This window comes from Amblyomma mixtum, chromosome 6, assembly GCF_055824585.1.
Source record: "Amblyomma mixtum isolate Tamu chromosome 6, ASM5582458v1, whole genome shotgun sequence".
Classification (NCBI taxonomy): Eukaryota; Metazoa; Arthropoda; class Arachnida; order Ixodida; family Ixodidae; genus Amblyomma; species Amblyomma mixtum.
In genome coordinates, this window is record NC_143017.1 from 106,987,282 (window position 1) to 107,014,894 (window position 27,613).

At 47.3% G+C, this 27,613-nt stretch overlaps 1 protein-coding gene across 1 annotated transcript in view; it reads left to right on the forward strand.

The window, feature by feature from the left end:
* Positions 1-25,606, forward strand: part of LOC149339944 (acetylcholinesterase-1-like) — a 245,475-nt gene extending 219,869 nt beyond the window's left edge. Inside the window, exons 2-3 of the mRNA XM_089548668.1 lie at positions 22,412-23,953; positions 25,347-25,606. Of these exons, the coding sequence (XP_089404794.1) occupies positions 22,431-23,953; positions 25,347-25,518 (1,695 nt within the window). The 5' untranslated portion in view covers positions 22,412-22,430 and the 3' untranslated portion in view covers positions 25,519-25,606. The remainder of the gene's footprint in view (positions 1-22,411; positions 23,954-25,346) is intronic.
* The last annotated feature ends 2,007 nt before the right edge of the window (positions 25,607-27,613 follow it).

The following is a 27,613-nucleotide window of genomic DNA, read 5'->3' on the forward strand; positions in this document are numbered from 1 at the left end:
TGTCGGTATAAATCTGAATTTTCATTTCTGTTTTCTCGCGCAAGTTCAGAGAGTATAACCTAAAGAATTGCTGTTTATCGCTGGAGGCGGGATTTCCAGTAACAGTCTCAGTCCTAGACTCACGAAAATTGACTGAGGCTCGGTGTTTCGAAACAATAACACGTCCCCTTTCTGAATTGAATATAATTAATATGAAAAGATACGTACTGGACATATTTGTTTTCTTCACTGGTGAAGAAAAAGTACTGTATTTTTCCTCTTTTTACTGCGATATCAATGACTTCGCCAGCAGCGACCTTGGCTTAAAGATATGTACTACCATAAAATGATTTTCATCGCAAGTTTTTAGGATGCAGAAAAGTCACCTGTGTCTGGAAGGAAGCATCATTAAAATATGCTCGTCGCACAGGTATGCGCAAGGTACGAAGCATTTACTGACTTTACCTGTTTGTGAAAGTGAGATTATGTGACAATTAATGGTCCACTGCGAGCTATTTTCAAGCTGCTGTTGTTTCTAGCGACTTGCAACTGCCTCGTTTGTATTACTAAAGTCATTAAAGGGTCAAATTAAATTCTTCGTCATAGTGAGCAGGCACGAAACAATCACGTCCACACTGTTCCATTCCACCTTCTCAACGAACCTGATCGTCTACCACTTGTACAAACTAAATCCGCTTAAAGCAACACCACTGTTGTGGCCTATTCTCCTGAATTTTATTTTGAGGCATTGCTGAGAAAGATATCATTTCAAGCACACGACTCATACTCTGAGGTAGCCATCGTTTAAAGCACCGAGGTTTCTTTGGACGTGTCTAAAAAAGCTAGGTAGTCTAGTGGCTACATTCTAATGTCTAACTAGTAGTTGCATTACCTCCTTTCACGTGCATTCCGATTACGAATTTCTCATGGAGCTGTAAACGAAATAATATAGTATTCGGACCGGTCCTTCATTAGAACTGAACACTGCCTCGTTTCTGGTTCAAGCTCGAGACAGCGCAAGTTATTAATTCGGGTTCAGGGGTTGTTACTGCCCTCGCGCGCCGCCAAATGCACTTTGTGCCTTCAGCATCCCAAAAAGAAGAAAGAGGACGTCAACAGTACGTCCATTGTCCCTACTTTAGGCTCCTTCCCATACCATAGGCCAAGGAGAAAGATCAGGCGCTAGACCAAATCTACGAACGCCACCTGGGTGTCATGCTGTGTGTGCCCATAAAACCTGATGGAGTAAGACACACGTTCTGAAAACCGTATTTCCCCGAACCATGATTCGGCCCATGGTTTCTCCCGGGTGTTCTCCTACCGATGTTTTTTGGTAACGTGTCATCACGGCTGGGCCCTAGCACGCAACACAAACCGAAAACTAGGCATGTCGGGTCGATTTCCATATTCATGAAGGAGCCTGCCTGCTCATTGCCACATCGTGCAGCTTACCTTGAACCACAGCAGCGCCGCTTTAAGCGGAGCTCCGGGCTCCTTCCTACGCGTCATTTTATGACCACCCCGAGCCTCCGCGCTGACGCTGGCGTCACTCGTAACAGCTGACGTAACACCTTCGCTGGAAACGGAAGTTTGCCTCTTTCTTTAGCAACACTTCGATCGACGCCATTGGGCGCTTTAACTAAAATCGACATACTGGCAAAAGGAGACTTGTTCCGCCAAGATTTTTTTACTGCGGAATGAACTAAGAGGAGCAGAGTAACAGCGTGTGCAATCCCATGACGCAAGAAACAAGTTACCAGCTTGTCAGACACAAATATGTGCGTACTGACGGATAATCTCATTCAAGGTACAACTGTTCACCAAGTCTGTTCAGGAGGCCCAGGGCTTTATTAATTAGGTGCTTGTTCCGCATTTACTAGAAGAATTGATTTCGTCCATCAGGCATCTCGTTGAATTGGTAGATTCTTTACGGGGTATTTTTATTTCCAGGCCCCCATTTAGCCGCTGTGGAACGCGCGGCCGAAAGCACATAGCCGACTAAAATTTCTCGCTCTAAAAAACTCTTCAATCATCTGCATTCTGTAGGTTCTAATGCGCCGAAATAAAACAACCACTACACTCATCTGCACTTTTTTTTCTGCGCGTTCAAAATTAAATTTGTCTGGTGCTTTTTTTTTTTTGCTTCAATTCTGTCTCTTGTTTTTTGTCTATTTTGCGTGACGTTCAAAATGGAAATTTTCTGGTGCTTTTTTTTCTTTAATTCTGCCTCTTGTTTTCTCTCTCTTTATTTTGCGTGGCTTCGACTGCATGCAGTCTGTCTTATGCGTCGTGCATCTTTGCACCGGACTCGACCTAATTCTAATACGAGTAATTTAGTCTGAGACCTTGCAGAACTCAGTTACTCCATAAGCCTTCAGGAACACGTAACGGCCATTTCATCGCGGATGCGAATCCGCATTAGTAGCTCGGGAGCCGCGATGACACGCATGTGAAAACGAAACCCTTCTCGTCGCACTCAACACTGAGCATAAAACAGCCGAGCTGAAATCGGATTGCTGCACACAGAGCGTTTGCAAACAACAGCCCAAACCATGAAATCATTTCTCTCCGCTTTGTTGTACGGAGACGCCGCGCAACAAACCGCTCGGCCTCACTCGCAAGCGGCCGGTTTCCGCCACGCGAGGAAGTGCTGCGCTAACCATACCAAGGTCGTCTGCACCGCTCACACACCCACGGAGTGGCCTGATACCAGCGCGGCCCGTCAGAACTGAGTGCCCGCGCAGCCAGCGGAAACCGCCCGGCGTCTCGCGCGTTGCAACACGCGCAAACACGCCTCACGCGCACGATCAACAGCACAAATCCGCCACCAGGCGCCCCATTGACACACAATCGCCTATTGCCGATGCGTCTGGCTCGACTGCCACGTTGCTCTTTCCTCCTCTCCCTCCTTCACCATTTTTTTTCTCATTGTATTTTCCTCTTCCTTCAGTTGCGGAATTCTCTAAGACGCTGCCGTTGTAGTGGTCCATTTTTCTCCCGCATCGACGTCGAACTCGGAGCGCCGCTTGTCTCATTTGCGTAATCCCTGCGCCCGGACAGGCGCCGTGAAGCAAACGCGAGCCGTTCAGAACGGAGCCTGTCAGCCGTCGAGCGGTGCTGCCGGGGTCATTGGCTCAGGTTCACGCGGCTGTCTTGGCGCGTTTTACGTACGAGGCAGCGTGCGTGTAAAGTGAACGACCGACGCGGTCTACGTTGTTTGCAAGCGAGCCGGAGAACGCGCCCTTCTCGTGCGTACCACCCCTCCGCCCACCGTCATCGGGAAGTAATGGCGACTGAGAGCGAGGCTGCGATCGCACAATCGACTGGCGTGCCGAGAGCGCCGAGGAACCTGGACTGTTTACTCGAAGGCCGTGCACATGACGACTGGCACGTGCGTACGTGTATTGTTCTGCCACCGCTGCAAGCGCCTACAGCCACAATCGCCTTATTCATTTTAGAGCGCAGCTCTTTGGCGTCCGTTCCTGGGTTTCGCGTCGTCGTCGGCGTCGGCGTCGGCCTCGTAACCAGCTCCGCCCCCAATGTCACGCTTTTCAATTGGTCGAAATGCTCGTGACGTCACAGTGCGCGAATTTCAAATGGGGCCAATTGTACTTTGGCTAGTAACCATGCAACCAATCAAAGGGATCGTATAGTGATGCTGCAACTAAGTTGGACTGAGTTTAGTTAATTGCTTAATTAATAAATTAGCCTAATTAATATAGAGGAGAATGAAGAGGTCAGAAGAAAAGAAAAGAAAGACGCGCGCCGCAGCGACAACAGCGTCCGCGGAAGGAGACGCTGCTGAAAAAAAACAGATAAGTACGAAGCCGCGTTCCCTCCACCACAACGCACTTCCCCACTCAGTAAGACGTTGCTCGTTTAATATACGTTGTGTCGAACATCCTAGACAGTTCCAATATTTGACAGGTTAATGACAGAACACGATGGATAGAAATACAATAATATAAATATGAAATAGCCTAATTAACCTTTCTAGTTAGACAGCATAAATCAATAAAACCGAGAACGAAATTGGTCGAGTTGGGGAATCGAACCAGGGTCTCCGGAGTGCGATACGAGCACGCTAGCCACTCCGTAATGCCAGCTGAATAGTTTGGAATGAACAAAGGCGCGTCTAGCTAATACGGCGTCTTCGTTCACTCCCATCTTCCCCCTTTCCCTTACGGCGAGGTGCAGGTGTCCACCCAGATATGCGAGAGAGATACATTTCCTTTCCTCAAAAAATAAATTTACCGTCCAGCAAGGCGTACAGCCAAATTGGCGATGGCGTTCTGTGGACTCCCTGGCAGCGTTGCAAGACGCTGTCGCGTTCCACTCTTACAGGCGAAGCTTAACATGTTAACCACACATCAGTAACACACGCAGACAGCCAATGGACGCGTCATTCGCTGGCAGCACTTGATTCATCATTCACAACCACATTCTTAACGTACGCTCCCTTGCCGCACATGCCAAGGACGTACACCACGATCACATTCTGCGCCATTCCTCTGTACTTTGCTTTGCTGAAACCTGGATGGATCCCGAAGAGCCTCTCGAAATCATACATTTCCTATACTGCTGTGGTGCTCGCAGAGACCACAACAGAGCGGCGGGAGTCGCTATCTACTTGCGCACAGGTCTCTCTGCAATACCAGTCGAAATGTTTGGCACGTCACATGAAGTTGGCGAACTGTGCGCCGCAAAGTTGCCCAACGGCTTGCTGGTAGTAGCTGCCTACTTCGCCCCTACCGCACTCACGAAAGACGTCGTGCACTTCCTGCAACTCGCATTAACCGTCCATCGATCCACACCGATGTTAGTAGTGGGGGACTTTAATGTTGACATAAAGACAAACAGCAATTTCCTAACACTTATGCGGGAGAACATCCCGTTCCTCTCGCTCGTAACGCGTCCCACGGCTGTGACAACCTCGCGAGGCACTTGTATAGATCTCGTCTTTGAGAATCAAGCATTGATGTACCAAGTCGAACATATATCAGTCTATTTCTCCGACCACAAAGCTTCCTTCATGACTGTCAAGAACTGTTAGTGGAGTCTTTGTTAAAGGAATACGTGTGAAAAAAAAAAAAAAAATTCTGTGATAGCGCATACATGTGTTGCTCGATTTCTTTGCCTCAATCTATCGAAAAGGTGAAACAGCTTATTTGCTGCGCTCAAATTTCGCATTAGGAAGTAACGTAATCGTCGGTAATTTTTTTTGTTGAAAACTTTCTTAAAACCGAAGAAGCAAATCTTGGAAACTGTTTGAGTGCGGCATCCTTGCTTTAGCATTGTTTTGAAACCCCAGAAACATAAGTCTTGTCACTGTAGTACCGCCAATGCTCCCTGAACATCAAAAATGAAATCCTCGTGAAGGAATCAAGCTCTCATTAGGTTTGGTTTATTGGTTTATTAGGGTTTAACGTCCCAAAACAACTCAGGCTATAAAGGACGCCGTAGTGAAGGGCTCCGGACATTTCGATCACCTGGGGTTCTTTAACGTGCACTGACATCGCACAGTACACGGGCCTCTAGAATTTCGCCTCCATCGAAATTCGGCCGCCGCGGACGGGATAGAACCCGCCAAGCTCTGATTAGACAATACTCAACACAACTGTCCTGTGTTTTCGTGTTGGTGCTTTTAGTGGACGAGAGTAATAATATTTTAATGAAAATGAAGAGATGAAATAGAACAAGAAGGCACCTAGGCGACAAATGATAACAGAGGTGAGATCGGAAATAATAAGTTGCTATTTTTTGTCATCACATGGGAAAGCATGTCGTTACGGCTTGTAAGGAAGGCCAATGACAACGAAATAAAGATGTTACAATACCTGAATATCTTTCACCTTTGTAATAAAGAACTAGCGACTAATTGTTTGACCTCAATATCCTGCGCCACTGGAACGAAATCTCTCACTCTCTTTTTTCGTCTCTTTCTTTATCCCCACATACTTGGGCATTTTCCACAGAGGAGTAACAAATACGGGCCGAGACAAATCTGCACCGCCTTCTGCCGCTGATCAGGGCGTACTCAGCTGATGTCCCTATACGGTTGCTTAACTCCCGTGCACGCTGAGGTCCCAGCCTTCTCCTTGCAGAAGCCGCCGCGTTTCCTACCGCGAGAATTATGCTAGAATGAGAAATGCAGCAGGCATTCTTATTTTTTCAGACCTTGCTCTTCTCGCTCGAGGCGCACCCCGCCGCCAGATGCTATCGTAGCGTGAGCGAGAGCCAAACAAGTGTGCCCGACTTGCGAAAGACATGACTTGCATGAACAGCTTCTTCGCCTCCAGCGCAGAGCCAACCTCGCTTCGTCTGCGGCGCGCGCCAGAAACGGAGCAGCGAAAGTTTCTGCTCAAGCAGTCCAAATCACTATTCGAAGGTCTCGCCTCCGTAGCTCCGCGGCGCTTTCGTTTTCACCGGCAGCTTACGTTACTACGAGGAGAGCCGCACACGCGCAACCGTTCGTGCTGATCGGGAGATTTTTCTTTTTATATATACCATAACAGCTCTTGTTTCGAACAGGACAGCGTCACAGCGCGTGGCAGAGTCAGGTGCAAGAGCGAGTCGACGGGCTAGTTGGTTCTGCATGGAGAATGTAGAGCTCAAGACGCAAAGACAAAGGACAGAAACAGTGAGAGAGACACATGGGCACTGACTATCAAGTGAATTTTATAGCGGAGACAGAAACAATATGTAGTCGAATAAGGGGGCGATACATAGAGAGAGACTGCACAGTGACTGGAATTCAGTGTAGACTTGTCAATGAATACAACATGAAATTACGAATGATGGAAACGATAAAAGCCGGGCGGTGTAAAGGGCCGTCCCGCAAAAGTTAGAAAACCAGTAAGATCAGCATGGGGTGCTTAAAATTGGCCAAGGGAGCTATAAAATTAATAAAAACAGAAAGTTAGACGTAAAACACTTTTTAAACGAAGTCAAGAATAGCGAGGCAGGTGACCACACTGAGAACGCATGCTCAGTCGCATCTAAGAATTTCTGCTTTTTTTTTAGGCAAAAATGGAGAGGATACGTGACATTATGAATTTCAAGAGCTTTGATTATCTCACCGGCTGTGCGATCTCGTCCTTTCCGGATGATGACGCATTCTTCGAATGCTGGAGTGCAAGTCTTACTTTCACATTTTTTACAGTGCTTGGCAAGATTCCCGGGAATTGTAACGCTGCTGACGTTGTTCGAATGTTCCTGAAGCCTGATAGTTATGCACCTTCCAGTTTTTCAATTTATCTTTTCCAAAGGGACAAGGCCAGATGACACCGGTGGCACAAGAAACGTATGGATTATCATGCGTCTGCCCATGGCCTGTATGAACCTGGTGATTGTTTACTCTCCAACATAGTGAAGAGACCTTGTTAGGCGCCGAAAAAGCTGCGTCCACGCCAATGCGCCGAACTTACTTTGTGCAGGTAGGGCAACATGACAACTCTTTTGCGGCAGTTCTCATTGCAAGCCGATAAATTTTCTTCTCGTTTCTTGGTCATCCTGTCGGCTACTGAGATCAAGAGGTGTAAGGGGTAGCCCGTGCAAGAAGCTGTACCTGTTAGTAAAAGCTCTCTCAAAGCTGGTGATCATAGGATTTTTGAAGGGCATTATAAAGGCAGGGGTGAATAATACCCTGCTTTGTAAACTTCATTTGTAAACTTAATTTGTGAACGCTCTTGTAAACATAATTTCTTGTTCTTCGGGCTCTATTAGCTGTTACAACTCCTATCCAAGCCTTCGCATCTCAGCCGCCGCTCCTGCTGCCTGGCGGTACCGGACATTTTTTTTTTTTTATTCCGCCACAATTTACTGCCCCCAGATGCATGGCTATATTCGGCGGGCTCGTCCCTTCAGTCGGCCATTGGAAACGAACCCTGAAACTTCTGAAGTTTGAGTGGCAGAGGCAGTGCTATATTTGCTATAACGCTACTTTCAGTTTGGTTTATGGGGTTTAACATCCCAGAGCAACGCAGGCTATGAGGGACGCCGTAGTGAAGGGCTTCGGAAATTTCGACCACCTGGGGTTCTTCAACGTGCACTGACATCGCACAGTACATGACCCTGTAGAATTTCGCCTCCATCGATATTCGACTGCCGCGGCCGGGATCGTACTCGCGTCTTCCATGTCAGCAGCCGAGCGCCATAACCAGTGAGCCACCGCGGCAGCAATAACGCTATTTTCCTTCGGTTATGCTTCTGTAAAGCGTGCAACGGAACGTGGAAAGAATATTCTTGAATTTTGGACAGCACAGCGGAATTTCTTCGGCAACAGAATCTGCTACAGCTACTGGCATGGTTGTAGCTGTAGGCGCCCAAATCCAGTGCACACGGTGGGTGACGTTGACTTATCGGACGACGTAGACGTTATCAGCCAGGGACCAAAGTTTGCGGTGCAGTCCAGGAAGTCACCAGTACAACTTCTGAGTCCAATGAGGCAAGTGGGACAACAAGGACCAGACGCCGACAAGGACAGGTGCATTTCCAAGGGCATGGACATCCTGGGAAACGCACCTGTCCTGGAGCAAATGCACCTGGCCAAGCGCAAGCATACATTCATGAAGCTTCCGGTTCACCGAGCCGTCACCTTTCTTCGAAGGGACCGGCTTTTCCTGGTCCCCTCAGACATTAAAAAGGGTTTCAGTGTGCTTCCAGCTAGTACATACAACTCAAAAGCCATCACTTCCCTAGAGACTGCTTTTTACGGTGAAGATGCCGTCAACCTTTCAAAGTAAAGAGCCAAGCGGCGCGCTTATGCAAAGTCTTCAGGCCAGATATGCTAGCATGTAACCTAAAGTCTATGAGTCGTTTGAGTGGATATGTTTTCTTTTCTGCAAAACCCCACAAACGAGGACATCCGTTTAGGGTTATAGTGTCTGAGGAAGAACCCTGGCAAAAAATCTCTCCCTGGTTGCATTAAAGACAAACGCGAAGAATCTTCAACGGTCGCAATGAGAGCGATCGCAAAAAAATCGTCGTCTTGCCCTATCTGCACGAAGTGAGTCATTGTTTGAAAAAAGCAGGTAAACGCGTAGGCGAGGACGTAGTTTTTTCGGCGCCAAACAAGCTCTTTTCGCTTTGTTAAGGAGCAAAAGTATCATCAGGTTAATTCAGACTGTGGGTGTACTTATGGTAATTCATCTGTTTTTTGATCAACCAGTGTGATCTATTCAGTGCCCTTGTCCTGTAGGAAAAGATACATCGGTCAAACTGGAAGAGGCGTAAATATCAGGCTTTAAGAACATGCAAACAACGTCAATAACTCTGTCATTAGCGGGAATCAGTCTTAGCACTGTAAGAAATGTGAATGGAAGACTTGCACACAAGAAATCGAATGGTGTGCCATCATCGGGAAAGGACGAGATCGCACATACGCGGAGATAATCGAAGCCCTCGAAATTAGTCTCGCCAAGGACCGGCGTATCCTTGGCACGAACTTCTTATCCATTTTTTCGCGCAATTTTAAACACAGCCTTCTGATTTTACTGGTTTTCTTTCTTTTGTGTGACGACCGTTTACACCTCATGGCTTTTATCGTTATCAGCATTCGTAACTTCATGTTTTAGTCATTGACATATCTACCCTGAATTCCGGTCACCGCTCAGCCTCGCTCGATGTATCGCCAGAGTCAGGTGGCCGGATGAGATTAGGAAGTTTGCGGGGATACGCTGCGCGCAGCTATCGCAGGAGAAGGTAAATCGGAGATCAGGGCTAAGGCCTTAGTCCTTCTGTTGATGCTACTCATGATAATGATAACGAAAGGCCGTCATTGGAATTACATAGAAGGTTAGACAGAGAGATCATGTTACTAAACTATAAACAAAACTTTAAAATAATTGCATTTATCAATGTAAAAGTAATAGTTGCAATGTATAAATCACTACAGGAAAAGAAAGGCATGGATAACATACAAAACACTCATGAAATAGCGTCTTGGAGTTCTGAGATAAATCGGGGGGGGGGGGGGGGGGGGTGCAATCATGTTCACTCGTCTCTGAGAAGAAATGAAAACCGTTGCGTGGTCCTGCTGGACATGAGCAGCAACATTTTACATTTAAATAAGCCCGAGGAAATGTCATTTGCATGGGTGAGATCGAACAGGGGTGAATCTCAACCTTTGGCTGACTGCTGCTCTCGTCGCTCGTCCCCATGTTATCAATGCCTGGAGGGCGCTTGAGGAAGGTGGAGTGGCAAACAGTAATTGGTGCAAGGGGTGCTCGCAGGTCTGGTAACAAAGTTTGTAGCCCAAGACGTCTGCGCCCTTTGTGAGCGCTTTTCCGAATGCCGGTATGGCGAATCAGTGGAACCTTTCTTCCTGAAGGTGTGGAAGAGCATTTCTGCTATTGCTCTCGAGGTGATGCGAAACAAATTTAATTAGCCGTTGCACCAGCTTGCACCTACAACCGCATTTTAGCAACGGGCGGAATGGCTTGGGAGCTACTCCAAAAGTTGGTGCGTTAACAATGTGTCCGCGAGGCTGATGTGGCAGATCCGTCAGGTCATGAATTTAATGGTGGTGATAGGCACTATAGGTCTAGAAATTACCTGCTCGCGATACAAAATCAAAACATTAACGTGGGGAGAGTTAGCTCTGCGACAGGCGTTCAAGGGCCTCATCCTACAAACCGATATTTTGTTGTTGCTAGCACGCTGCTCGTCCCAGAATGCGTTTCAAGCTAGTAACAACACTTTCTCAAAATTGGGTTGAACCGGCTTTTTATTTGAAAATGCGCCTTCTGTAGGAAATATTGCCTTATTTAAGAACGGTGTTTTCTGGCAACTAATGATTTTAAACTCACTTTAAAGCTTGTTATTTATGACGAGGTTTAATTTGAGAGTATTAGAAAATATGTATATGTTCGAATGGGTTAGCAAATAGGTTTATGGCACATTTCGTTTGGGTTTATAGGTTTAACATCCCGAAGCGACTTAGGCTATGAGGGGCGCAGTAGTGGGGGGTTCCGGATAATTTCGACCACCTCTGGTTCTTAACGTGCACTGATATCACATACAGGCGAACCTTGATATAATGAAACTATTCATAACGAAATAATATATGTAACGAAGGAATGGGAATTCCTCTTGGAAACTCGGTTGGAAACAAGGTTCCGCCGTAGCACACAAAACTCGAGTGTTGGATCCCGCCCGCGGCGGTCGCATTTCGATAGAGGGGAAATACTACAGGACTATGTACTGTGCGATTTCAATGCAAGTTAAGAACCCCAGGTGGTCCAGATTATGCGTAGTCCTGCGCTGCAGCTTCCTTTGTAGCCTGAGTCGCTTTGGGACGTTAATCTTGTAAAACCAAACAAATGTTATGTAATCTTTATTGCTGGTCCATTAAAACCTATAAACAGCTCTCAATAACGCCTTCATGACGAGCACAATTGTCCAGATAATTTTTCAGCCTCCTTTCTGCAAAGTAGTTTTCGAACTTGTAAGTTCGAAAACTACTTTTCAAAAGGGAGACACGAGAATTTCTGAACGATTGTGCTTCTCATGAATGCATTTATCTAGCGCAGCTATTATCTGATTTTGCAATTTAGGCTATTGCGATTTATGACTTCGCAATTTATGATTTCGTGATATGAGAATTTTCGAGCGCTCCTGGTATTCTCTTTTTCTAGGCATACTCGCGGGGATATCACGACGTAGTGGTTACGGAAGGGCTCTGAGTCGGGCGGCTCCATCACGGCATAGGGTCACGTCATCTGTGCCGTCACCTGGGGAGCTCGCTCGGGTGATATCAAGAAGCTGGTCATGGGACCAACTCTGATGTCACGGCTGCTACGCCAACGATGACGGATGCCGAGGGAATGAGCTATTAACATCTGCGATGTAAAGCACTAGCACTGACAGGCCGTCTTCTTTTCGCCATTGTACCAAACCCCACTCACGTCGACGACATGCTGTTTCAAGGCCCTCGAGTGGTTAAAACAGTCGCCGTGATGTTGAATGAGCGTTTTCGCAGTGTACGAACAACGAATGGCAAGGAGTCTTGCAGGGAGGACGCAGGAAGAGGAGAGAATAAACTTTATGTACAGGGAAAGAAAAGTGCAGCTCTTGCTCCCTGGGTGGGTTCCAACAGTCCAGCAGTGGCGTCGTAGCCTGGAATTTTGTTCGGGCGGGGGGCGGGGTCATGTTGTAGCGCGGCCTCCTCATAGGATTTGTGGGGGGATCAAACGCAAAAATAATAACTGCATTGGCATTGAGAATGCAATTGTGTATTAGATAACGCTACGCACTGTCTAGACAAGTGGAATATGTATTTTTTTAAATAAAAGAATGTATTCGTATGTCTTAAAAATCGTGGCAGACATAACTGATACCAATGCTTCCGTTTATTTGCGCATTTAATAAATAAAGAAAATATCACACGAAGTCTAGAACTATGTCAGTATGAAATCAGCAAAGTAGTGCACGTCGCTGATAGGAAAAACGTAAAGGTCATGAAATGAGCAAGTAGAGGACAAATATTTCAATGAATCTTTGTCGTTCAAGAACCTGTACATTTTTTACGTATGGAACGGCCAGGGAAAAATCTCAATAACGCTGTCCTTCGTTCCAGTCTACTGCGCAGCAGCAGCTGTCACCGTTCATGTATTGCGAGTAATTGCATCGATATTTTAGTGACATCAGCGAGCACATGTATAAACGAGTTCAGCAAAATATACATTAAAAGTGCCACGATAAAATGGAGTATTCGAAATGCGAAGATACAACTTGATATAAGACAGAAAAGTGTCAATGGAAGCAAAGCCACTGCATGTATACACAAAACCTCGCAACAAGATATTTAAATACACGTATGTCTCCATTAAAGCTACGGTATCTAAGCAAAAGTCACCCTATATAATGCGTCAAGCAAGGCAAACGAACGTCTCGCGCAATCACAGATAGTAAACTTTACACACAGAAAGACAGACGATCCAGTCCAGGCAAGAACAAAACTATGATAGCAGAAGTTGCGCTATGTACTTGGGCCATGCTGCGGTCGGTGGCAGTTCGAAAAAAGATCGCGGGGGGCTGAAGCCCCCCCCCCCCCCCCTGGGGCTACGACCCTGCAGTCCAGGAGCCCACTGGCCTCCACTTTGCGCCTCGCCCGCGTGGCCGGAGAAGGTAATGCAGGCGAAGAAATAATTGCAGTAAATGAGATAAAAAAGAAATATCTGATACGGTAAAGTTTTTTAGTTCGATCTGCTATTTCGATATTGTTGATGAAATAATTGACAAAAGCATGAATCATTTTACATTCCGCAAAAAGCTGAACGCCCATAGCAGTTGTCTTTTGCGGTTAAAAAAAAGTACCGCAAAAATATTTCTGGACTTTACCGCACCAATTCCGTAAAATAACTTGAAGGGACCCTTCATCACCGCCTTAAAGGTATGACGCGATAGCGTCATGAGTTCATGCCAATTTATGCGGAATTGGTCTACTTTACTCTCATAGGTCATAGATACCACTCCTGGCGCAATGGTGCTGCGGTTAACCGATGCGCCACTGCCACGGCAGGTGGCTGTGGTGATACTTGTGATACTGATACTGTGATGCTGTGGTGATACTGTGGTGATACTGCGGTGATACTGTGGTGATACTTGTGAGATCCAGACCGCACTTCCTGAGCAACAACTCGCGACCAATCAGTAATTTAACTGCCATCTGCCGCGCTACCATGGCGGGCTGTTTGCTCACAGTCCGGCGGGCAGGTTGTGATGACATCATAACCTCACGTGACCCAGGCGGTACGTGAGCCACATGCTTGTCCGGTGACTTTTCACTCGCGCCACCGCCGACGACTAAGACGCCGGGTTTTCCGTTGAACGGAATCCGAGCGCTATTGCTTTAGAATGCAACTCGAAAATGATTAATCCTAAGTAATCATTGTCTGAGAGTTCATGGACAGGGTAGAGCTCATTGACAAGGTATCCAGGGTAGATAGAAAGAGAAAAGAAAATGAGCTGCTTAGAAAGCACAAGGCTTTCCTTCCGTCCCTTGCTCGTCTTATGGTTACTATGGGCATACTGCTTTTAACAAAAGTTCGCGCCAGGAAAGCGGGGGCGGAACTGCCAAAGGACTTCGCACATTACAACGGATCGTGGTTGGCTCGCGCCCGTCGCTTTGGCAGTCTTAATGTTTCGACGCACGGTAGTAAATGAGAGCGGCAGTCATGCACACTCCTAAAGTGCGATAAGCTTTGAGATCTCGGCTCCCGATTTTGTGGAGCCATCCATAGCTGTCACTTGGAGGTCACGAAATTTTGAAGCGCTGTATGCTAATGCAGGTAATGTGGTGCTAGTCTTTGCGTAAACCAGTCTGTTACAGTTGGCTGTCGCACCTGACAGCCGACTGTAAGCCTGATAGAAAGCTGGAATCGGTATTTCTGATCTTTACTTACCCACTCTACTTTCAACGTTTTTGTGCTTTGTGCTGAGAAGTGGTTGCAAGTTACTACTTTCTCCTAGGTAGAAGATAAAGTAACCTTGCAGATATTCCTTCCCTCCGTTCTCCGACAGGACGAACGGCCGCGGCAAGGATGCGGCATAGAATTGCATAAAGAACAAGCATAGCGACGCGTTGTCGACGCAAAGCTGCCCTGCTCGCCATGTGCCTGTCGCCCGGAGGTGGCGCGACGACCGGGTTACTGCAAAGGGCAAGACGTGTGACCCCGCTTCGTGAGTGAGCTGCATGCGAACTCGAAAATCTGCTTCTGCGACCCGCTTGAGATGGCCTTGCAGGAACCCTCTTAAACTGTAGTGTTTTATCATCGAATAAAAAAGTAAAGAAAGTTACGCGTGTATGGGGGCTCAGACCAGCCGGCGAGGCGAAAGGCACCAAGGTTTTTCTCCGCAGGTATGTAGACAAAAAGCGAGTCGATATTGCTTTCTGATAGCTGGAGCCGGTAGCGCTTCTTCCCGACCCTGGTGTCCGCAGGCTCAGAAGACGGCGGCCTCAAGTCAGGCTATCAAGGGGAAACTCCCTTTCTGGTTCTCTGCAATCGTTAGTCTCAAATGCATCATCGTTTGTGGCAGTTCGTTCGAAGCGGCATGACCTGTAATGCCAGTTAGGCGTTCGCGCAGATGAGCGCATTCGAGGCTGAACCAGTGGGCCTTGGGCGTAGGAGGACACGCATAACCAGCACAAGCTATTTGACGCCCTTAGCCCGAGGCCATGGTCTCGGCATTAACCTGCTCTCGGTAATCAGCGAGTCTATCGGCTGACTGCGCGTGCTGTCTTGGTGTCTTTGTAATGCGTACGTGCAAGTGCCCTGTCCATGAGCCTCCGTGAAATTGTTAGATTAATGCACCGCCTTTTGCATATGTGCGGTCGTATATCTACATTTATATCGGCAACAGACGCTAAAAGCGTGCAACGCGAGCTTGCATAATCGGGCAGGAATTATCCAAATGATAATCATTCGGGGGGGGGGGGGGGGGGGGGGGCAGCTAACGACGTACAGGTCGTTTCTTATGTAATGTTTTTATCTTTTCTTAATTGACTGTCATACTTCAAGCTGTAGCCTGAGTACTCAAACCGATAACGAATCGCCAGATAGCTGTCCTAAGAACTGAATACATATTAGCCAAAAACGGCATACGAGACAAAATTTATGCACGCATGTGCACAACACCCTGGCAAGCTTAGACTGATGCACAAAAATAAACCGTGAAGAGGATTTAAAAAAACATGTTTTAAACTACAATGGCCGGAAGTAGGAACACGTCAAGTGTCTCGAAGTTTCCAAAAACTGCAAATCATAGCTGGCCTTCGCAAACCGTATTCATTGCTCTGGTGCTATTTCGAAGGTAATGATTCCGATACTTGGTTTCGAAATAACTGCAGATGAGCAGCATGCCACAAAACCGGCTTCAAGCAGGCAGACACACAAACAGAGAAACACACAACTAAATGCCGGGAATGACCACTACAAGCGCTAGCGCAATAAAACAGTTTTGCAGTTCGTGATCCCTCATCCACGCCGCCGATATTTTCCAGCACAAATTTGCTCGAAGATTTTTCGTATGCACAATTAAAAAATGTGGCACCCTCTTTGCAATGAACCTTCGTCAGGCGCGCCGCCACTCAATGCCTCGTGGATAGTCGATAGTTATGCAGAATCGTGGAGTAGTGCTTGACAAAGAAAAAGCAAAGAGAACACTATTCTCTATGAATACTGCATGTATAAAACAGTATAGAGAGAAGAGCAAAACAACCACTGTGGAGCATTTGCGCCGTGCGGTTGCATTGCTTGCATCATTACAGACACCGGCCTGAGTGACCCCATCGCTGTCTACCTCTCTTTAGAAGGCTGCATAGAGACCAAGCGCAATTTTCCCCTGAGAAGCGGAACGGCAGGCAGGTAGTTAGTGGCAATGCCCGTGGCAGCTGCTCAACTATTTACATATATTTTGTGGCAGGCGGCAGCTGAATTAATCATGAGAGGCTGCTTGGGAAGAGAAACCTGGATCGCAACCCAAGTCCCACCGATGGAAGCTTCTGCCATAAGGCAGTGGCGGATCACTTGACAGCCGCACCACTGCGCTAGGAGTGGTAAGAAGACTCCCAGAGCTCTATGAATATAGACAATCACAAATTCTACATATATGGACATTAACCAATTATCCCTATCCGAACAACTGCCATCCGTGAACACTGGATCGGAACACCGGAACCGAAGTGAAAACCGAACTGCTAGCGCACCTCATTCGCATTTGGTCGAACTAAGCAAATCGACCATCATTTTTTTCCCGTAGCTATAGTCACTTGTCTAAGAAATCCAGCCTTCTGAAGACAGCTTTGTGGCAGCAATAAAAATTTCTCCCGGCCAGGGACGTTACTGGCGTCACTTTTTGCAACAGAGGTGCCGTGGTTACAAGTTACTCCATTAACCGTCGCGGCTAGCACCGTCTAAGCCACGGTCACTATCTACTACCGCGTTATGAAGTGTTAAAGCCTCCAATAAAATGGAATAGCGCAGGAACTGGTGTTATTTTTAAAAAACGTCTGGCGCGTCTCCCCGCGTCTGAGAACACATGCTTTATCACCAACTGCAAGGATCTGAGCGTAATGGGAATTTTCGCAAAGGCTACCTCAAATATTAAGTGGCCATTTCTGGTCAGGCGTGTAAAATACGCGCTAGGCCAGAAGGGACCTACAACTCCATTCCTCGGTACAAAAATAAAACTGTTAAATTCACCACTGAAATGAAAAGACATGAAAGAACGGACATGAGGTGTTCACGACAATTTCTTATACTGAGAGAAACATATAAAGAAGCTGAAGATAATACACTGATCCAGTTATCCCGCTGCTTTTATTTCTTTTGCAAATAGAGAGAACAGCGGGAAAACTGGAAACCCACAACAGTGAGAAGGGAACTGTCTGCACTAACCTTGTTAAGGTATCTCTAACAGCACCATTCGTGGTGAAAATCCTTCATTATCATGCCATTCAGTAGGCATTATCACTCCGCTGTGCATTGAATTGTATTGTACTGTTGTCCCGCAATGCCAAAATGTGGGTGGTGGAGAATGCGATACTGGTTTTTGACGGCATTGTTCGGGAAGGTTTGTTGGGTCACTTAAACCTAGCATCGTTTCTACTCACCGTGCGCTTGCGCTTACTCTAATAGAGCGCACACCGGTTTAGTCCTTCACAACCTGACGTAATCCTTCCATGCACCGCAGAATAGACTGCAACGTCCAGTAAGGCCGCATATCGTTTTGGATCTCGCCATTATTGTGTGCCCCTTATAGTACACTTAAATCGGAGGGGGGAAGGGGGGGGGGGGCGGGAATTGGGACCAGCTACGCCTCTTAGTCCCACGACGAACTGCTAGACCTCGAGAAAAATGGGGTAGGGGGTGGGGCGACGAGAGGTTAGCCCTCGAGGAGAATAACCGTGCCTGACGGAAGAGGAGGAAGGCGGGGTCCGTTTGCAGGGAGTCCGTCAGAAAGTATCAGTGTCTCTTTTTTTTTTCAGGGACTGATAACTGTGCATGGCTATGCAGTACTTTCTGAAAAGACAGAGCGGCGTAACACTTTGTCATTTCTTCTTTCTTGCTTAGAATAAAAAGCTTTCACTCTTCGGCATGCGACGGCAGTTGCAGCCAAGGGCGCTTTGCAGTCACACCAGTGCTTACGATGCACACTAAGAATCGCACACATGGAGATAAGGACGCTTTTCTTACTTTACTTGTTGTTTGCACGTATTTATTCTGTGTTATTCGTTGCCTCGAACGGACAGAGTCTTTACAAATATTGAGCTTGAACAATGCCATGGAACCTACTTGAACCCGACTTGCAGCAGGAGTTCCAGTCTCGATTTATTTGTCTGAAAGTCACCGACATGCGTCTTGAACTAACATCTCTACGCTGTTACTAGGCCAATTTTCATGTCATAACTAGGCAGGCGTGTGAAACGCACTGCCAGGCCTCCCCTTGGAGGTATACTGGAGTTTGAATAAAAAAGATCGGAAAGCAATGAAGGGATGTTAATCTCGGTACGCGAAAGCAGTATGACATCAAATGCAATGTATAGACGACTCGGTGGGCAAGAATTTATTCGTTTTGCTCTTCTGCCTGTTAGTGCATTCCAAGCTGCAAATGAGCAAATGAATCTTGCCAGAAAACTGGGCATAACGTATTTCCCCTTAGAAGCTTAAAACATATTCTGCGACCCACCGTGGTTGCTCAGTCGCTACGTCGTTCGCCTGCCGAGCTCGTGGTCGTGGGATCGAGCACCGGCCGAGGCAGCCGCATTTCTATGCAAATGTGGAAGACGCCCGCGCGCTGTGCGATGTTAGCGCACGTTGCAGAACCGCTGGTGGTCGCAGTTAATCCGGATACGTCCACTACACGGCTTCTTTCATAGACCACGTGCAGCTCCGGGACGTTAAACTCCACATTCGACGCCGCCAAAAGATATTTTATGTATTTTGTGCTTTTACTCTGAGCAAACCCATCTGTGCGCTGCGATTAAGCGTGAACAGAGTGCGGTCGGCGCAGCCAGACTACAGTTAGAAATCTATGACGGGGTTCGTTTAACAGCAGCCTCGCCGGGCACACACGCTGCATCGGGGAGGCTAAGCTCATTTCAACCACTAAAACTTTTCCTTATCAGATGACAGGGCCGCAAGCAACGCACGCGCCACGCGTCTCTCCGACCGAAGGAAAGGGAGAATAGAAGCTGCGATGTGGGGCAAGGACGGCCGCAGATTAGTCGGGAAGCGCGAGAAATGAAGGTCCCCGAAAACCGCGTGTCTGCGAGCAAAGGTACACCACTCTGTTCACGCCTGAAGGAAACACTGACAGTGCAGCGCAGGTGTGCAGCGCAATACACGAGCAAGCCAAATGAGTTGACGGGAATTCGACCTTGATCGTTTCAGTGCAGGTAGATGGCGTGGCCGATGCAAGATACACGGAATAGCGACAGTGCTCCGAGCTCCGAGCTTAGCTCTCGAGCTATTATTCAAGGTGATTGCTGTGCTAAACTAATTACTGCGTTTTTTCTTCTTTTTATCGCAAGCCATAGTTTAACGCCATGCTTTACTGAAGTTCCTAGAATGCGATTTGGCACTGTTACCAAAGGGGGGTGTTGTCCTGTCATCACCATCACCAGCCTGACTACGCCCATTGCAGGGCAAAGGCCTCTCCCGTGTCTCTCCATTTAACCCTGTCTTTTGCCAGTTGCGGTCGCCGTACCCCCGCAATCTTCTTAATCTCATCCTCCCATCTAACTTTCTGCCGTCCCCTGCTACGTTTGCTTTCTCTTGGAATACACTCCGTTACCCTTAAAGACCAGCGGTTATCTTACCTTCGCATTACGTGCCCTGCCCAAGCCCATTTCTTCCTCTTGATTTCGACTAGGATGTCATTAATCCGCGTTTGTTCCCTCACCCACTCCGCTCGCTTCCGATCTCTTAACTTTACGCCTACAATTTTTCTTTCCATGGCTCACTGCGTTGTCCTTAACTTAAGCTGAACCCTCTTTGTTAGGCTCCACATTTCTGCCCCATAGGTAAGTACCGGTAAGATACAGCTGTTGTAGACTTTTCTCTTGAGGGCTATTGGCAAACTGTCATTCATGATCTGAGAGAACCTGCCATATGTGCTCCACCCCATTCTTATTCTTCTAGTTATTTCCCTCTCATGATCCGGATCAGCTGTCACTACCTGCCCTAAGTAGACATATTCTCTTACTACTTCCATCACCTCGCTACCAATTGGGAACTGCTGTTCCCTTGCTAGGCTGTTGAACATTACTTTGGTTTTCTGCATGTTAATTTTTAGCCCCACCGTTCTGCTCTGCCTGTCCAACTCATTGATCATGCTTTGTAGTTCATGTCCTGCGTGACATAGCAAGGCAATGTTATCAGCGAATCGCAAATTTCTTAGGTATTCTTCATTAACTCTTATCCTCAACTGTTCCCATTTCAGGCCCCTGAATACCTCCTGTAAGCAGGCGGTGAATAGCATTGGCGAGATCGTGTAGCCCTGCTTGACACCTTTCCTTACTGGAAAGGTTTCATAACGTGTCATAACATATAATCCATACCAGAGTGATTGTGAGAATGTTTCGGAAGAACGTGCTGACGCAGTTTGAAGACTATATATGCTGAGAATGGCGTCGGCTCACTTCGAGGCGTTGAGCGCGCACGCTTTGTTCACTTAGAACGCGTTTGGAAGCGCTACAGTACGGAAACGCAATAGCGTAATCGCGCTTTTGTCACATATATTTCACGGGCTGTCTTTAAATGCTGGAAAAAAGGACCACGTAGGACATACGTTACTGCAAAAAAAATTGGATCGATTTTTTCATAAGTTCCTGTACTGTCTGCATAAGTGTCTCTGGACTGACGTATAAATTCTGTACACATAGATCAAAAACTTAAGCCACACATTGCTGCTTTGACACAGCTTGCTGTCCAATATTTAGCAAAACCGGGAAGCACAGTGACAGGTTGCTCCATCACTCCAATTCAGATGACGCTAACATTGCTTGGTATGTCTCATGACAATGTCAAGCTGGAAATTGCATGTATATCAAAGCGTCGCTAGGTGGCTTTCGTCTTCCCCTAAAGCGCAGAGATGCACCCACGAACTGCATCCACTGCCGCAGCCGATATTAGAGAGTTTTAGCTGAGCGGGTTTGTGCGCTCGCTATGCTCAGCGAGCTAGTGGAAGAGCTACTGCGCATGCGCGAAACGCTCAGGCGGTAGCGCGCGAGCGGAACGTGTCATTGGCCCCGCTCCCGCGCGAGCCAAGCGGAGCTCGGAGCGGCCTCGCGCAAAGCCTTCTGGGATCGCGCTAGCCAAACCGAGCGTAAGCATTCAACACGGCAGCCGCCGGCGCTACTTCTGTGACAACAGGAGCGGGTCTTGCAGGACGCTTTTCGGCATGGCGAACAGGTTGCAGGCGGTGTCATGTAACTGGCGAACGCAAGGTCTCCGGAAATTTCGACCGCCTGAGGTTTTAACCTGCACTGACATCGCACAGTACACGGACCTCTTGAATTTGAGAAGTTGAATCGTCCTTCTTAAGTTGAAAAGAGAAAAGTGAGCCGAGGGAAGGATTTAGTGCATGCAGTATTAATCAGAAGTCGGTTAAGTAATTCATCCGTGTATTCAGTGGCAAAGTTTCGCAGTTAAGCACGTTGTCGGATGTTCGGAATCGTTGCTTTACTCTTTATTTGCATCTTAAAACTTGTTATTTACTGTTCGCATGGTGACTGTGGCAAAAGTTTAGTATTTTTTTATTAGGATTCAATGCTTTTCTGCTCAAATAAGTCAATTATCTGCCTTCAGGTGTGCCGTTAGGGGTACACCACTTTGTAGTTCGCCAAGTTTTTGTTTAGGTATCCGCAGTGGACCCACGTCCATTCCGACCGCATTGTAAAGGTAGAGCGCATTCAGAGTCTCGCTGCCAGGTTCATCTTATCCGATTATCGATACTGTTTACTTGTCACTGCCATGCATGCAATCACTGAAGCCAGAGCCCCTTTGTGTCGCCAACAAATCACCGGATTAAAACTGATATATATGTGATATCATAAGAGAACTTATGTGAAACGAAATGTATGTATCCGGTGCGCAACCTAGGTCAGCTGAACTAAACCAGACAAAACTTATTAAGCCTTACTTTAAATGAAGTAATAGTTTCGGAAAATCGTTTTTAATCGCACATTTAAATAGCCGTATAGGCTGCCGACATCGACTGTTCAGTGTTTTTATGTTAACGATTTCGTGGATTTGTCTTTATTTCATTTCATGTAACCCTGTTCTACGTCCGAATTACTGTTGTTTGAACTGTTTGTAAGGAACTAAAGATATTAAGGTCACTGCCGTGTCCAACACCATTTTACTTGTAATGCTAAATCGTTCTCTTTCGTTCAGCGCACAAAATACAATTTTTTTTTCTGTTTCAGGTCACTGTTCCAGCGCTGAATGGCCAGGATGTCGACACATGCTTCAATAGTGATCGTGTCGCTGCTCCTCGCAGCAGAGCCATTGGTGCTAGCCTACAAGATAACGAAACACGATCCTGTGGTGAAGACCCAGTCGGGCTTACTGCGCGGCTTCAAAGAGGAGGTATTTGGACTGCCCGTCGATATCTTTCTGGGAGTTCCGTATGCAGAGCCACCCCTGGGAAGCCTGCGTTTCATGCGCCCAGTGCCGGCAAAGCCATGGCTCCGAGAGTTCAAGGCCCTTTTCTTTCCTCCTTCTTGCGTCCAGCCTTCGGTGTATTTCAACCAGTTCATCAACATAACGGGAGACGAGCGCAGTGAAGATTGCCTCTACCTTAACATATGGGCCCCGTCGCGCGAGTCATCGGGACCCAAGGAAGAGCTGAAAGCGGTGATGGTTTTCTTCCATGGCGGAGCTTTCTTCTTCGGCAGTACCAACTGGCACTTCTACGATGGTTCTAAGCTCGCCGCTTTAGGGGACGTGGTGGTGGTGACGGTCAACTACCGCTTAGGTCCGTTCGGCTTCATGAACGCGAAGAATCCGCCAAAGTCCCTAGGAAATCAGGGACTGCATGACCAGAACTTGGCGATGCGGTGGGTCAAGCAAAACATTCGCTACTTCGGGGGAGACGACGATATGATCACGCTTTTTGGACAGAGCGCTGGGGCCATTTCCATTGGCTACCACCTGGTCTCGCCATCCAGCAGAGGCCTCTTCAAACGCGCCATCATGCAGAGTGGCAGCCCTTACTGGACAGTAGCGCAGATGGAGAAAGAGGACAGCTTCATCAAGGCAGCCATGAAGCTCAGTTGCGTCGATCGGGGCGTGGAAGAGATCACAGACTTTGATTCTGTGCTAAGCTGCCTGCAGGAAAAGAATGCCTCGGACATCCTGTCTGCACTAGAATCGAGAAACGGCCGGGTACAGTTAACCTACCACCCTTCTCACGGCGATGACCTTGTGCCCGAAGAAGTGTCAAAGGCCATAAGGGAAGGTTCTGCAAATGACGTTGACATCCTTGTTGGCGTCGTCAAGGATGAAGGAAGCGTCTTCATAGAATACTATATGTCACCTGTTCTTGACTTCATGGATGTCTCCAAGATTCAGAAGGGAACTATGGACGTTTACTTCATGCTGCTGTTCAGGTTCCTGCATCAAAAACAAGTGCAGGGAATACGAGACTTCTATCTTGAGACAGCGACCGAAGAGCCGAGTAGCTTCCTGAGGAATGCCTCCAACGCTATGGGTGACTTCGCATTTCTCTGCCCTCTGATGTACTTTGCCGAAGACTACGCCAGAAGGAACAATAGCGTCTACTTCTACGAATTTGCTCACCGGCCAAGCTACTCGTGGAACGCTCCGTGGGCGGGTGTAGCCCATTTCGAGGAGATCCCATTCGTGTTTGGTTACACCCTTGACAACGACCTCTTCAACATTACGCAGGAAGAAAGGGCGTTCACTCTTTTCATCATGTATACGTGGACGCATTTCGCCAAAACTGGGTAAGTCAGAGAAAAGGGTAAGGTATAAAAAGTAACGCAATTGCTCATTGTATAAAACAGTTACTTCTTAATGTTATTGAAGTAATCCCAATAGTCTATGCAGTAGCATTTTCATCTTCTCTGTTCAACCTTTTAATTCTTATTGCTGTGATGAGAGCGCACAGGCAGTTAGTGCCCGAGGGAAAAGAATGGGGTAAGGAGTGTCTACAGTGTTTACAGGATTTGGTTAGAGTGCAATACTTTCAACTTAAATTCCGCACTCGGAAGTGAAGAGCAGTGGGAAGGGCGCCACACAGTTTATGGCATCGTATCAGCAGAAAGACATCAGAGTACAAAAACGCAAACCCAGTGAAAATTAGAGCAATTATGGTAGAAAATTATTAATATATAACCTATTCATTGGACAACGTACTAAGAGCAGCTCTATAGACACTGGTTATCTCAAACTAGAAGGTACGCTGACGTTATGGAAAACAAATGGTGAAACGGCTATTAATGTAGTAAGACTTTGGGAACCGGTCATTGCATTATCCGTGCGGCACATGCAGTGAGGAGAGCAAAGTACCACACGCGTTGCACTGGTGAAATGCAAGGAACTGTAAACTGATATGGCTTGTCATGGCAGAAAACCTGAATGCTCTACGAGAGATTAATGACATCTTAATGAATACCGGAACGACAAGTGTTCCCAATTTTGCCGCAGTCTTTTAAACATCAGCGGAATAAGTCAGATGTTAACATAGAAATCAGTTGTTTTAGGCCTGTCGGAGGCAGCCTATTATTTTGCTACCCTGAAATCTTTTTCACAGTGAAGGCTGGTTGAATGACCATGCATTCTGACATGCTTTTTCAAATACTTCGTGAGCAAAACCCGATGCATTAGGCACTAATACATCTCTTGAAAAATTTTAAGAAAACACTCGCCCTTCACTACGGGGTCCCTCATAGCTTGAGTTCCTTTGGGACGTTAAACCCCAATAAGCCGATAAGTCGCCCTCGTTGTGAGCTGCGTATGAACCTAAGCGCACTGCGTTGCTTGTTGCTATAGCCGTCTCTCACGAGCATATGCACGCAACAAGCTTCCCCAAGAGCGCGGTCACTTGAGGCAGAAATGAAGTTAAAAATGGAAGGCGGGGCACTTCTCACTTTGAATGCATACATTTTATGTATGCAGGTAGCTCAAAGTCTAAACGATGCTGAGGAATCCCGATGGTGGCCCATCCTCTTCGTGTCTAACCGTTCCTCACAGTAACAGTTGCGTGCGACCGTGGCTGCGTCATCAGCAACATGCGCGCCTCAGCCATTTCCGCCTGCAAGCCATGTGGAGAGGCTTTCCCTAACGATGCCTACGCGCTGTCGCTGTTGGCGTCTTGTCTCCATTCTCTTCTCGCAGGCAAGTGCCGCCAATCAACGGCAAGCAGTGGCCGCCATTCAACGCATCCCATCCGAACTACGTCGAGTTGAACCTTCCGGAGTCACAAATCAAGTCGCCCCTCTCGGACCAGCGGTGCGAGTTTTGGAGGTCTCGGTTGCACGGCCAGAGCAAAACCACGACAACGGGCTGAAGAAGAACCCGGCATATCCTCATTCATCCTTGTACATAACGCCTCTCACACATTGTCGCAAGAAATATATACATCACGCTGCACTTCACTGATGTCTGGTACGAAAGCCGGATGGCATTCAAGAACGCAGCGGCAAATCCCTTCAAAGGAGACCTTCCAGCCCATGGCATCAATTCACTGGCATGACGTCGTGGTTAATCATATTTCACGGAGGCACCTGCCAGCTACTAGCGATATTACACTTGCGGATTAACCCCGACGTCGTGAGAGCCAGTCGACGCCACTGACTGGGGGTGGTCTCCTCTAAGGGGCATTCGCCGCTGCGTTCTTGAGTTGTATTCAATTATTCGCAACCTCCTCAGCGCATCGAGAAAATTTGATGCACAGAAGTGTACAGGAACTTTTCTGCGGCTGCGACTTTCTATAAACCTTAATCCCTCCCATTTATCCTCTGCACAAAGCACTCCTTTGAAATGAGGGTTATCCTGCCTTCTGAATTCAAGGGCGAAAACATCATTGCGTTTGCAGCGTAACTGTTAAAGGGAGGCTGAAACGGTTTTTTGAGAATTCGAGGTTATTCAAGAATTCTAATCTATCAAGCTTCTACATAAACCATGCAAAGTATTTTTGCACTGGCATTTAAAATGGTGACATAATCGTCGAATAAAACCGCGACGAGGCTTAGGCTTCTCCTCACTATGTTGGAGTAGTGCGAGGAAAACTGGCAGTGACGTCATTGTTGCCGAAATTTCAGATCTCCGCTGCTTACGCCTGCATGCTGCTGTGCGTCGTTAGATGGCGCCAAACAATGCATTGTGAGCTTCACCTTCGATGGCTTTGGTTTTCTTCCATGAAATAACCATTTCTTCCGTGGAAACGTAGTGCCGTCATACGTGACGTCATTATCGGGGCCTCTGCCCGTCGCTGTGCACTTCAGAGAAGCCTGAACGCCGACGACGACCTTATTCGGCGATTACGCCACCATTTCAAATGCTAGAGCAAAACGATTTCGCAGGCTTTACCAGCACACTTCGCACATTCGGCAACCTTAAACTCATCGAATTCTAATACCGCTTCAGTTGCCCTTCAAACACCTCAACCAAGTCCCCTAGGCACACTGAATACCACTTTCATTAGCAGGTGCCTTGGCGATTTCCTGATGAAGTCTTTTTCACAAGTGAGTACCTCACCCTTTGAACTTTGCGTCTTCTCTGTTTCTGCTCAACCTGTCTTGACCCCCACGAAGGCCAGAGGAGGAGGTCAAAAAAATTTTATTCGTCGACCAGCCTAATTATCGCGCGCGGGGTGGTAGCCCCGACAGTTGGCTTTGAGCCCTTGGCGCTCTGTGACCTTGGTGGCTCGTGTCACGGCCCGGAGCTGTACGTCCGGGTCGGAACCGAGAAATGCGGCCTCCCACTGTTCAGGACTAGAGAGCTGCATGTCCCGAGGAGAGGGATCACTCAGTCATGCATGCAGGTTGTGGGAAAGTGTGCATCGGTCGCCACACAGGCCGTGTTCTGCAGTGTATACCAAGGGGTAAACCATGGCGGCGTTTCGAAAAGTGTCTCTCGGTAGATGTCTCCATGGGACTTCCTCAGTCTTGGCGAGGAAGATGAGCATCAAGGCCAGAGCTCACGAGTGCTCAATTTCTAGTGCTGCTATTTATTGTCCATCGGAGAATGGTGGTGAAATAAGGTGAGTTTAAGAATTGTCTCAACGTGCGTTTTCACAGGATAATAAACAGTTTAGTTCAGCCTGTGAAGTAAACAATGCAAAAAAAATTGTCTGCGTTCCGTGCGACACGCAAAAGAAGCCTGCTGCAATTTCGATTGTAGCGAAGAAAAGAAACATCAACGTGTCCTCCAGTGCGTCTACTTGTGACGCTTGGCATACAGAACTGCCCAAAAGTAAACGCGAGCGAAAAAGAAAAGCGGAAGAAGAATGCCAAGTTATCACGAACATAAGCATTGCGCTGGTGTTTTTTTTTTTTGCCTGTTTCGCTTTAACTGTGATAAACATTTAAAAGTGAGATCATTTTATAACACTAGCGCAGCTGTTCTGAAAAATAATGGGCATATATAGCTGCGGTTCTGAA